General features: G+C 39.8%; 1 protein-coding gene across 1 annotated transcript in view; it reads right to left on the bottom strand.

Annotated features, from left to right (window-relative positions):
• The window catches only part of ank1b (ankyrin 1, erythrocytic b), a 110,587-nt gene extending 100,233 nt beyond the window's left edge, over positions 1–10,354 (bottom strand). Inside the window, exon 1 of the mRNA XM_050053050.1 lies at positions 9,839–10,354. Within this exon, the coding sequence (XP_049909007.1) occupies positions 9,839–9,964 (126 nt within the window). The 5' untranslated portion in view covers positions 9,965–10,354. The remainder of the gene's footprint in view (positions 1–9,838) is intronic.
• Between the last annotated feature and the right edge of the window lie 3,539 nt (positions 10,355–13,893).

A 13,893-nucleotide genomic window follows, 5' to 3' on the forward strand; every position in this document is an offset into this window, starting at 1 on the left:
TTTTTGTAGGCCAACACTGAAGTTAGCATTGCCCTGGTTCCCTTGACAGGAACCAATGGGATTTTTCCATTAGATTTTGCATTATTGCAGAAAATAAACTCTGTGCTCAGCTCAAACAAAAGTTTATGACACTTACACGTTTTGTTCAGCAAGATAATCTTCACAAATGGACACCACTTTTATGATTTTAGAGGCCATGTTGGGCGTGATAATGTTCTGTTGTGTCATTTAGCCACTTGTTTGCAACTGCCTTTTTTAAGACACCTCAAAATACACAAGTGGGGGATTAGCTGACGTATTTGATGTCATAGAGCAAAAGTCTTTTATGCTTGTGTGTACCACAGACCTTATTTCAGGCATATAATTGAAAACCCCTTCAAAAAACCTATTGGCTTTGAGATGAGGGAACCAGGAGTGCTAAAAATGCTGACTCATTTCTGGGTTTTAGGAGTCATGCCCCCAGCACTCTATTAGGATTTTAGGTTTGAGTCCGAAAATCTTTACTTCGTCAACCCAGCACATGAAGATATTTCTGGAATTTCTAATTAATCCACATATTATTTTCTTTTAGTCCATTCACTAAAGACTAGAATTTCAGGTTCATAGCCAGACTGGGTACCAAAGTTTTGCATTAATGGAGCAAATGACTTTCCTGCTATCTATCAAAGGTGTCTGACAAGGCCCGCTTATCTAAAATCACTTTGATCTCCAGATTAAAATATGTGACAGAGTCGAGTCCTAGATAAGCCCTCGGAGAGGTCTGATAAATATCGACCATCATGTTTCTATTCTGGAATCTTCCTGTGTTGTTTGAGCAGGTACAGATCCGGGGCAACATCAGATACAGTATCAGAGCAGGTGCTCGGCAAGCACACAGTAGTGGTGTGTAGATAGATGGGTAGCTCTGGCTCTCAGATGCAGTGTAATCCTAGGCTGGCAGGTAAATATAGCCTGTGGCTGCTTCGCGCTGGGCTGAGTGCTGCTTTGCTCTGCTCGACCTTGGCTCATCCTGCCCTCCCTTTTCCTCAGAGGGGATGAAAAGGCACCAGCCTACACTATTATGCTGCCTATTGCTGTTGGCCGCCAAAACACACGCATGACATGTCTCTGAAAATGTTTTCAAGAATTGACCTGATGTAAAAGCTTCCACCATAACCTCAACCAACCTGAAACAGTTCTCAGTATGACTCAACATGTACAAACCTTAAGTTATTAAATGTCCTATTTCATTGCAGCAATACAGACAGCATCATTTTGTTTAGCTGTACAGTTGAGCCTTATCACTCTCATCAACCTTGTCTTGTATGGAGTCATTTCTAGAGAACAAGCTCCAATAAACCCATTGTCAACCTGTCCAGCAACCAAATGACAGACAGACCAATGCAGCAGCTATCTCATCTAGCAAGCTTAAGACTGAGACACCTTCCTCAGGAGTTGGTGGTGACCCAAATATAGCAAAAAGGGCAGTAAAAATTGGAATTACTTTTCTTGTATTGCCATAAACATGACTCTAAATGAATGCTAATATTGCTCAGGGTTTGCTGCATGTATACATAGGCTAACACATGAGCCAAAACAAGAAACCAGCATGTACCTGTCAACTTGTTTTAATGTTTTCCTGCCTCTAAGTGGTGAACAATGTATAAATTCAGCTTTAAAGCGGAACTATGCCCATTTTTATTCCTATGGCCTAAGGTAGTCCAAAGATATTAGTTAACATGAACAAAATATAAAAACTAGAGTGCAAAAACTCAAATCTGGAGCTGCTCCATAGACAATGAATTGGGAAAAACAACACTGAGAGCTACCAGGGGAGTATATGGGTACATTTTCTGTTTCAGAGCTGAAAATACTACAACAAAATAAAGCTAACTTGGGTATAAAAAAAGGAAACAATCTTTCTGTAGGTCCACAAAATCAGTCTCCCATTAGCTGTCTATTTAGCAGCTCTTAATACTTGATGACATCACAAGTGTCAGACTTATTTATCTGGTGTCTGGCTTTGAAAGAGACCAGCTCATGTTCACAGATAGCGATTAAACTTGCCAAGGCCATGAAAATAATGCTGGAATTCTTAGGTGGTGTTCCCCTTTAAAAAATGTGTCACAAGCAATGACTGCAATATTAAAAAGAGAATGAATACCTATACATACATACATACAGGCTCGTGCACATCTATCTAGACAAATACACAGGTGAACCCAAGAGAAAGAAACGCACACAGGACAAATCAGATGCATTAGTCCCCTGGATTCTAGGACACGTCCTTAAGAGCCCCAGTCTCATGGGCACAAATAAACATACTCCATTTCCTCCCCCTCCCCACTCAATACAGTGAATCAAAGTATTCTTTTCATACCTCCTCTTTCGTCGAATCTGGGACAGCATATAATACTGTACTTCAACACAGTAGATTTGCAACCATTTGCAATGGTCTGACACTTGGTTTAGAGAGAAAGGGAAAAGAAACTGACAAAGACAGCAGCTGAGTTTAAAGTGATAGAAGTCTTGAATCAGTGCGGCCTTGTGTACCCTAAGAAGCAGTAGAATATATATTAAGATTTACCAAGATCCTCTTGGCCTCTTGTAGTTTGAAATTGTCTGGCCTTGTCATGCATTTTACACAGCGTATCATCTGACTGTTTTTTGAATGATTAGATACGATTGCAATGATCTTTGCATCCAAAGCTCTAAATAAGTCAAATGAGGATTTGTTTTACCCTTGTCTAAAACATATTTGGAATTATGTATTTATGCAGATGACACCACTTTTAATTACCAAGGTTAGGCATTACTTAAAGTATTTCTGATGTCACTGTCCCGTGTATTGTTTTGTGCAAGGACAAAAGTGGGCAGAGAGGCAAAGAAAGAAGGAGAGAGACAGAAGAGGGTTTTGGCTAATTAGGCTTGGGTATCCATAAGGTTACATAAAAGTGGAATGAGATACCCTGAAGCCTTGCTATTTCACTCACACTCACACAAACTCTGTGTGCATGTATGCTCACATACAGCTCCTTTGAAAACATGAGCGAGCACACACACATAAACACAAAGTGCACACACTGTCCATTAGCAGATCTTTGGATCCATTGTAATAAGTGCAGGCCTGGAGAAGATAGGAAAATGTACAAGCCTAAGGAGCATCATGCTGAAGTACGACAATAAAAGGTTTCAAGTCCCAGATTAGTCTATCCCATTGGTTACAGAGAACTGAATATCCATAACACCAAATTTTCAAATGCATTTGGGAATTCAATGCTTTAAAGGAGGTTGTATTCATAGAAATGGCAAACATTCATGTAGCACCTTCTCATTTTCAGGCATCCCTGACCATCACCTTCACTGTTTAAATGACTTATGTTGCCAGCAGCAGGTCATATCAGCTGTAACTAATTCATGTTAATTTCATAAGTAACTTGATTACAAGCTAAAAATACATTTGTCTATGGTCTGGTTTAAGTGATCTCTGCAAGCTGGTGTCTGTGTTCAGCAAAGATCGTTTGTAAGTAAAGGAGCTTCACTCTGTTTCACTTTTCACTCTGGAGAGTTTGGATTTTTGGAGTTGGGCTGTTTGAGGTACGTATCTCAGTGCATTTCCTAACACAGGTGGGCCCAAGTCATTGTAATGCAAGTCACAAGTAAGTCTCAAGTCTCTGCGTTCAAATCTCGAATCAAGCTCCAAGTCAAGACTGACAAGTCCTGAGTCAAGACCAAAGTGCTAAACTTTAAGTTTCAAGTCCTAAACAAGTAATTAATTTGCGCTCTTCACCAAATGTAATGCAGTAACAATATATGACATTGACAAAAATCATGAATGAGTTACAGTTGAACAGTTGAATCATGAATTTGTATCCATTTTTTAACAAGCTTCTTAAAACAAGTGAACTTAATCTTAAAAACTACTTCTGACACTGTTCTGTTATAGCATATAGCACTAATAACCAGTGTTGTATATTGTAAATGTTGAAAAATAGTTACTAGAGTAATTTGATGTCATATACAGGATTGCCAACCTTAACATACTTTATAATCTTTGGGGTTGGGGAAATATATCAAGTACTTTGAAGTCAAAAGGCTCAAATCTAAGTTAAGTCACGAGCCACTGGTATTGAAGTCCAAGTCGAGTTGCAAGTCTTAGCCTATTTGATTTTGTAAAGTTTTATTTCGAGTCATCAAATTTGTGACTTGAGTCTGACTCAAGTCAAAGTCATGTGACTTGAGTCTACACCTCTCTGTAGATGTCAGTCAGTATGCTCCCAGTTTGGAGAAGCAGACAGGAGTACTGTCACAAAGCTAAGCTGTGGACAGAGGTTAGCTACAAAATGTATTTAAGCCAATTAAAAAAAGACCTTCCCAAAAAAATCTGTAGCAGTTTAAATGGACACAATGTTGACAGTATTTTTACCACTTTACCTTGCCATCAGAGAGCCTTTTCCTTTGGGTCTACATTTTCTCAACCACAGGCACAGTTATGCTCATGTGTAGGAGTACAGGAATTCTACAGTTGTAGTGCCAAAGGAGAGGGGCTATGTGATAGTGAAAATGTTCTCAGTGTAGCACACACTTAAAGTAATATTGATTTTTTTATGGTGGGCCTTTTTTTAAGTGTCTAAAATACATTTTGTTGCTGCCCCTGTCCACAGCAGTATCTTGCCTAGTTTTTCTGTCAGTACTCCTGCCTGCTTCTCTATGCTGGGTGTGCATCGATTGCCATGTTCTGATGGTAATACACTGACTATGGATAAGCACCTCATATAACCCCACTTCAAAAAATCGGAACTATCTCTTCAATAATCTAAACTGATTGATTTAAAAGTTTTGAACCAGGACCTCCAGTATTTTGATGAAAAAGCTTGCGAAAAATAAGATGTGCATTAGTAGTCGACAGCTGTTATTTCAATGTGTCAGATACATATTTTAATCACCATTTAGGTAAATATAACTATCAGACTGGACTTGATATTAGCAGATACCCACTGTTGAAGGACTCAGATCGGGTTCAGGGCCAATAAAACATGATCAGGACATCACTAATTCGTAGAAGCATAAATCAATGACAGTCATTGGTCTGTTGTGACTAGTGACTAGTAAACATGCCAATAATCAATGATGACTCAGTGGCTGCAGTATAATCAGAAAGTGATCCACAGTGGTTGTGACAGCCAGTAAGACAAGAATACATACAGTCAGTGCAGCCAAGCATTGGACTCCAGTTTATTCCATATATAACACAATTCATTATATTTAGCTGTATTTCAAACCGTCTGCTGCTTTTATGCCTTTGATGATAACAAATAAAGTTCTCATTTGGACTGAGAAGAAACTAATAAGTAGATACACAAAAAAATAGATACAAGCATATTTACTGTTATCTTGTTATTTCCAATCAACTCTGACCACAGTGGTTCCCTTACACAGCATGGCACCACTCACCTCGATGCAAAAGATATAACATTTAGTTATATAATTTAGTTTGCCTCTGCGACATTTCTGCTCTTATTCTTCTCTCAAAGATTTTGTTTTTTACATTTGTTAGATATAAGTAAAGAAAGACAGGAAAGATAGGAGAGGCAGAAGTAAATGACAAAGGTCGTTGGCATGCACCTTAACCAGCCGAGCAAGCAGAATGCCTCTGCACTTTCTTTGCAGATTCCCTAACTACATTACTGTCCAGTCCATCCAGAGTTATGATAGGATCTCTGTTGGCACTGTAGTGGATGACCTTTGTGCAAGGGGAGGAGCAGGGAAGAGAGATGCCATGCTGCCGAGTTTGATTTACATCGAATGGACCTAATTAACATCCCCAGAACATTAAGACCTGCCCGTGCCTCCTCTTTCCCTCTCTGTCTCTTTGACTTGCTTCCTCTCTCCTTTTAGGTGCATAGCAACAATCAAGTGAAGGAAGAAAGACAGATTCAGGGAGAGATACACAGAGAACAGAGACACAAAGTGGCATGGTGGATGATTGAGGTGAGAGTGAGGGAGAAAGGCCACTCAGACAGAAGCAGTGAAGCAGAGATGGGTTTATTTTTGCAGCAAACTCTTCCTTATTGCTGCATCAAATGTGCCTTAAGCTGTGAAATCCTGCAGACAACAATATTATAACACTGATGTTCTGCATTACTTTTCATCCCCTTATTTAGGAGCAGGAGCAAATTCATTTAGGCCGCTGACATGGCCTCACAGCCCACAAGACAAACCTGTATTTTTATGTACTGAGTAATTGTGCTTGGGTTTTGCAACAGTGAAGCCAAAAGAACTCTTGAGCCAAATGAGACAAAGACTTGTTATACATTAAATGAGCATTACTAAACTTTTAAACATTGATTTTTGAACAGCAAAATACACATAAGAAGCAAACGCTAACAGCATGAATATAAGTAGATGCTAGCTAAGTGCAATAATGTGAAGCAAGCACTGAATCTGGCTTTCACAAATCAAATTATATCTACTTAAGGTTAAAACAGCATTCATACTCTTGATTTTATTTGGCTTGCAGTGACTTAATTTTTGACTTTGATCACTAACAATGGCAAAATGTCCAGATATCTGTATCATGTTATCAGTTTAAGTTTAGTTATTCATACTGTGAATCATTTTATCATTAGCAGGTGTTAAAGGGTTTTTAAAGAGGAAGTACCTTGATAAAACCAATCAGAAAAAAATGCCTGTTTTGGCTACTCTGGTAAATTAAATACTTGCCAGACACCGATCCATATATCCAATATTGCATCAAGCAGTCTTGCTCACTGCCTACAATGGCCTTAAACAAGCAGAAATGACTGAAGGGTAACTGTATAGCAACATATCCACCACTTGGCACCTTTTTCCACTCTGTAAAACTTCTTGCTGCCCGACCAAAAAATTGTGACTTTTGTGAAGCCCCTCTCTCATAAAGTGATAGTAAATTAAGTGTACACAAGCCATCTTTTCAAGCCTTGTTAAGAGGTAATGTCAACATTCACAATTTTCACATGATTATTGTCTAACCGCCTTAGCCTGGTAAGACCATCCTGATGACATGAGCTCAACATTCTGCTTCGTTCTCTGTATCACACACTTTCCAGACATTAAAATCCAGTCGGGGCCAATCAGGGATTCTTCCAACTGAATTTGGTAAAAGCTAGATTTATCAACTGACTGATGAAGATGTTCCCTGGTGTTTTGTTATGCTGTGTACCCACCTGCTCAAAGTGTCTGGGGCAGAGTGATCCATACAGGAAAACAGAATGTTGAGCTCACAGCATCAGGACTGTCTTACCAAGCTGTAACTGCCTCTCAATCAAAAGACAGAGCAAAGCCATCATTGGAGTCAATTTCTTCCTGTTACGAGTTCCTCTGTGTTCATTTGTTCAGGAGGTTTTTACAGGGAGCCGAATTATCCGCAGAAGTCTCCTACTCTCCAAAAATTAAACAGACCTGACATTTAAATTGGTAAAAACACTGAATAAAGCAGTTTCATGGTAAAAAGAAGAGTTTCTCTGACACTGTTCGGAGAAACGGGCTGAAGCCAAGCTGCTGCTAACATTTGCTCAGCTTGTTTCTGTGATAACTAAAGATCCAGACGCTGAATGACTAAAACCCTTCATACGTTTTAAATATATAGTTACAAACGTGCAAGATCTAAAAAGTGTATTGTAAAAAATATGGCTTAAACTGGATAAAAGTCAATGTATTGTAGCTTCTGGTAGACAACCACAACCCTATGGCATGTGCAAAGTGGATGTGACACCACTGACAGGTTAAGGCAGTCAAATGAAATGGACCATGTCCCTGGTTAAAATCAAAATTTGTCTGGGTTTAAACATTGTTGGAAACATTTGGGAGAATGTAAGTACACAACTCAACAAAATATACAACACTTTTCTAGTGGTTTTTATTGTAATGCAAAAAAGTTAGGTATTATATATCTTAAATTTAAATCTCGCATAGTCACGTGTATCCTGGAGTTCATTGTCTGGCTGAGACAGAATAAATGTCTACTGTTTTATCTCCTTCAGTTCTCAGCTCAGTTTGTTCAGTGTTCACACCTGTAGTAATTCCAAGCGCTTACATAACTTAGCAAACTTGCTTTTGCTGCCTAATCACATTTACAACTCAAAATTAAGTTATTCTTATATAAGTTGCCAACACCAAACTCTTAGTTACACAACAAACAGGAAGTGACGAGACCAATTCATGCTATGTCCAATGCAATCCAATTCACATTCTGCATGTTGTTCTTCACTGAAAATCAATTCAGATTGAATGATTTTACGTAGAGGAATACATTTTCAGTCAAGCCTGTCTATGGATAGTGCCTAAGTGGATATTAAAGAGGGCCAATTTTGCTGACAATACACAGCTAACACAACTGATTCCATGTTACTGTAGAAAATGTAACACCTCACTACATCACCACATTTTCATCACTGCAGTTGCCAGGATCTTCAGTGAAAGGTACACCAGTAAAACACACAGCTAAAAGCCTAATGTATGGCCTTGGAAACCATCAGCAAACCACACAGCTTTGCGGTCGGGACAAACAATGTGTTTTATGTTGGGAGAATATTAAATACATAAAACAGCTTTCACTTCATGAGCACCCAAGCTCTCTCTGCAGAAACCATTTTTTGGACAAGCTCTTTTTCTCTATGTTTCTGTCTTTCGGTCAAATGCTAATTCTCTATGTTTCATACACACATCTCACAGAGTGAATATAACAAAGACCTGTCTTTCCTCTTGCCACCAACTCCACATCAATATGTGCACACAGATATATTGCAGAAGAAACAGAAAGCAATTAAGAGCTGCTTTGCATTGAACACTGAGCCTCTGTATGTGGCATAATGTTGCTAATTCCACTCAGGGATCAAATTCATTCAAGTTTTTTTTTTAATCCATTCAACAAGTACCTTTTACAATAGAATATGCATTATTCCAGTGCCGCCGAGCATGAGTGCAAGGCGGCACAACCCCAATAAAATCTACACCTAAAGGCACAGCCGGTGTGGGAGAGAGCTGGGGAGAAGTGAGACGTAGGGGTGAATGAGAAATCCCATGCCTACAGGATGAGATTCTATGTGCCTAGTTGCTGACAACACATTAAAATATTAAGTCTCTGCGGAACAAATAATACTGGCAGCAAATATTATATAATTAGCTTGATTGAACAATACGTGTAGCACACACATGCTCCCCAAAAGAACATATACAGATGGGTTAAAATTGCATCTATTATTAGAGTGTACCTCCATCTTCCCCCTCCATTTTACATCTTCCCCAATGAAAAAAAACCCTGTAATATGGGGGAAGACACCAAATCTAAGAGCAGCACAGCTACGTGGGAAAGAGTGGAGCATGCAGTGCGTTTTAATGGTGATGGGATTATGTGCAGAAAATACATGTAAGTGCAGCACACTGAACTTGCATTGCATTAATATGAATGAGCTGCACCCATGCGAGGCTGAAATCCCCCCAAATGCTTGTGAGAGGAAAGACTTAACCTGTTATTTAACCAACAGCCTACACCGGTCACACCTCTAACGGCACACTATCATCATTTACAGCCTCCTTTTCCTTCCCCCACAGCTTAATATCTGCCCGAGCAAACACAACGTGCACCAGAGCATATGTGCTTGATTGGTTAGCCTGCACACACGCACACACGCACACACCAGCTGAGGCCACAAGACCAACTGTGTAATTATACATGTGTAATTGCATCCTCACCAGTCTTGCACAATAAATGCAGTGACAGAGAGAATCTTACAGAGACAGAGAAAGGCAGGTAGAGGGGGAAAAGATGGATGTAAGAAACACTGTCACCTCCCCTGTCTCCTGAGACAGCCAGCCATACCTTGCGCCTGCGGTCCCTGGATCGATTCCTCTTTTTTATCTTTTCCTCCTCCTTCTCCCGCTGCTCCTGGGCGGCGGCCTCTGCGAGGTCCTTGGTCTTACGGAGCTGCTTAGCGGCTTGTGCCATGGTGCCGCTACTACTGCTGCTGCTGCTGCTGCTCTAGTCACCGTCGCTCCAGCCCTTTTCTGGCTCGCACTACCACCGGTCGTCCCTGTTTCCTCTTCCTGTGTCCCTCTGTCCCCCGAGCCCCGTCACTTACTACCTCTTCCTCGGTGGCCACCACGACATGTGTGTGTATGAAGGAAGCTGTTGGAGCGCCTGTGTCCAGATATTTATGTGTGTGGGGATGATGTTGATGCTACAGCAGCCACAAGACAGCCTCCAGCAGCCACAAAGAAAGATGCTACGGCTAGTGGTGCTGATGCTGCTGCCTGTGCCGCGGCTGCTACTCATCCAGTCAGCTTGCACTGCGCTGAATTGCCTCCCCTCCCCCTTCTTTCTCTCCTACCTTCCTCCCTTCTCTCCTCTCTCCTCCCTCTCTCCCTCTGCTTGCACAGACCAGTCACGCAGTCCTGTGCTCAGGCACGGTGGGGATCCTGCTGCAGAGCTCCCTCTTTTTATCTGTCAAATGTCCTCCTCTTCCTGCTGCTCTGCCTCGTTCTGCAGTTGTCCTTCTCTGCTAAACGCTTTTTCTCTCACAATAGCTGCATCTTGCATAAGTCAGGTACAAAAGATGAGGGCGCCGAAGCTGAGGAATGCCTTCAAATTATTTTTTTGCACATCTTCCCTCTGACCATGGCACCTCCCACCTGGAAACAGATGGAGAGCAAGAGCAGCAGTGAGAGATGGAAGCTTGTGAAATAGAATGGATATCATCTTTTATCTAACACACCATATCTGAGTGCTTCTTCTTCTGCGGCATGTTTCTTTGCGCAGCTTGGTCACTTTTTTGACAATAGGAGGTTGACGTTAAGGTGGCAAGGAAACATGGTGCTATACGTTAAGATCCACACTAGCCTACTTCCCTCATGTTTTAGTGTCAGAAGCAGACAGGGGGGGGAAAACATCAACAACATGAATGCTTCATAAAAACTGCATGTCCTCTCCCTCCCCTTTCATTCTACCACTTTCCCTCTTTCCATCACATTGGGAGGTCATGCATGGCTGTTTGATGTTTCAGAAGCAGATAGTGACAACAGCAGACAATTTAAAGATGACGGGCAGAAATATTGTGATTGTTGTATGTTTTGATGCACTTAAAACTAATGTCTGTAAAACCTAAATAAATCTTGAGAATGCAAAATAATCTCTGAAATAATTTCCTGTCTTACACAAAATACTCTATTGCTACATAAAATGCTATTTATCTGAAGCTCTGTATCATTTGCACTGCATGCTACTTACTCTTGTAACATGTTCTGATAGTTTCAGTCTCAATGCATAAACTTAAAATGGCAAAATTTTCATTGTGACCAAAAATGTGACTGACAAATGAATTGCATCCATCAGGCAATAAGTATGAAAATAGTGCATGACTCATCTCTTTGTTGTCACCCTAACAGTTACATTTTTATTCCAGTCATAACATGTATTAGCCGTCTGTAGCCCAATTTTCCACATCAGAGAGATGATGCACTGCAACTCTCCCTCTCTCATTTATCCTCCATTCTCGCCCCTGCAACATCATCTTTCTGCAGAGTGATGTTGCAATGTAACATGCAGCATGTGACAAGACAAGGACTGCATACCTTTTATATTCATAGATGACATTTGCCGAGAGATTAGCACCAGATAAATCTTATCATTTCAAGCCAAAAGGCATGATATGAGTGGCTTAATGTGAATATTAAAATGTTATATTCTCCTTAACAGGGACATTTTGTGCCAAATAGTGTAATAGTGTAACCCCTTACTTTAAGTGTTTGTGTGCATCTGTACCATTGTTAGTGTGTGGGTTAAACATTTCACTGCGCATTCATTTGAGTGACAGCTTTGTATTTTCTTGTGCCTGATGCTAATGGGTCTATTAGGATGGAGGTAATAAACACAATAATGATATGGCCTTCACTGCACTCTCGCTTTTTCCTGAGCTGAAAGATCTTATGGAACAGCTGTCAAAATAATCAGACTAATTATTCCAGATTCCACATAGAAATTACCCACAAGGAGATGCATGTGTACATTCAAGGTTATGAGCACCTCATAAAGACTATATAGGCAGAATTAATGCTCCCATTGTGGTTTAGGTCCATTTAGTAATGTGTCCAATGATCTTTGGCAGGCTCATGTTCTTTAAATGACCAGTCACTTAAATTAGGAAACCATAATGAAAGGATCAGTCCGGTGTAGGTGAGTCTTTGTGCTGTCCTTGTTGTTAGCCCACTTTTAGCCAGAGGAGAGGTTATGTATCTCAGTTGTTTGCTATGCAGTCTAATTGTTATGAAAATATGGCAATTATCCAACCTAATCCTTTCCCCAAAAGTGTTATTTTTAGGAAAATGTGTATGCTGCTTATTCTTGCCAACCAGTGGTGAAATAATATTAGTAGGCACATTATTGTGAGGGAGATAATGTCCATAGTCTACAGTTTTGGCCACTGTTCGTAAGGTTGCATGCAGGTCTCATGTTGGAAGATGCACAATAATATCTGCATGTCATCGCTATCAGCCGTTATAGACTTAGTAATGAAATATCCAAATCGGCCAACATGCTGATAATATTGGTACATCACTGGTATTGGCCAACAGCAGCTTTAAAATGAACTACTGCTTTCTTAAATTTTGCATAAATTAAAATTACATACATTGAAAAGTATTGTATTTTATGTCTCCATCTGCTGGTGGGCCATCATTATGAGAGTGTACATGCATAATATGATGTTAATTCCACTACAGAAGAGACTTGATGATCACTAAAATTAGGTAGGGAAAAGTAGATACATCAATATTAGTATCAGTTATCGGTCAAATGAGTTATTACATATCAGCATATCGGATATTGGCAAAAAATCCAATATTGTGCATCCCTACTTAGCATAGCACTGCTGTTGCAGTTTACATCCAGGTGGTGCATGCACATTAGTACTAAGACCACCTTGATGCACTCTCATAATCCTGTTAACAATAGCATCAAAATATTTGTTTGAGTTGCTGTATTTTGCACGACAGTTTTCTAGGCATGGAAAATCAAGCATCTGAAAGATGATAAAGTAATTACGTCACTTTACCTTTCTTTAACCAAACTACTCGCACCTCTGTATATACATTTTTATAACAGTCCTGTTGAGCAAACATTTTACTACATCATATGACTATTACAATTTGTGTATTCGCAACTACTGCTTTATATCACTTACTTCATATTGTACATATGTTATATTTTATCATTTTAACTTGCACCACTTGATATGCTTACATTTAGTTTCTCTTTTTATGTCTATAATATGTTTTATATGATCATTTCTGTTATTCATAAATATAATTGGAGGGAGTCTGTGACCCATTTTTTTCAATGGCAACAATTGCTCTTTTAATTGTTGACAATAAATAACTTTAAACCTAAAGTTATTGTATTCAGGAGTGAGGTCTGCATTTGGACCCACAAGCTACCTTTAGGTTAGCTGGTAACTAGCTAATAACTAGGTTACTCTCCTTCAACTGAATTAGTTTTTAGCTATGACATTTAGCCCGTCTGTGACTCTCCTATTTTATCATTAATACTAACCTGATAATGTCCCCTCATACACGACAGGACCATTATATACGGCTTGACTGGGGCAACATATTTACCATAAAATAATACAGTTAAAAAACGCTTGGTAGCCAGCTAGCATTTATGCTAGTTAGCGTGCTCGCCTGAGTAGCTAGCTTGCGGCGCTAACTAGCTAACTGCTAACTGAACAAGCCGTTGCTCCTGATGCTAGGTGCTCGCTAGCAACGCAAGCTAACTGCTCGCTACCTAGCTAGCGTTAACATTTCTAGCTAACATAGGAAACACAAACTTATGCTGGCTAAAATTAATCTTACATATTTAGGCCAAGGTTTTTTTTGATAGTT

The sequence above is a fragment of the Epinephelus moara genome, chromosome 9 (assembly GCF_006386435.1).
Source record: "Epinephelus moara isolate mb chromosome 9, YSFRI_EMoa_1.0, whole genome shotgun sequence".
NCBI classification, from domain to species: domain Eukaryota; kingdom Metazoa; phylum Chordata; class Actinopteri; order Perciformes; family Serranidae; genus Epinephelus; species Epinephelus moara.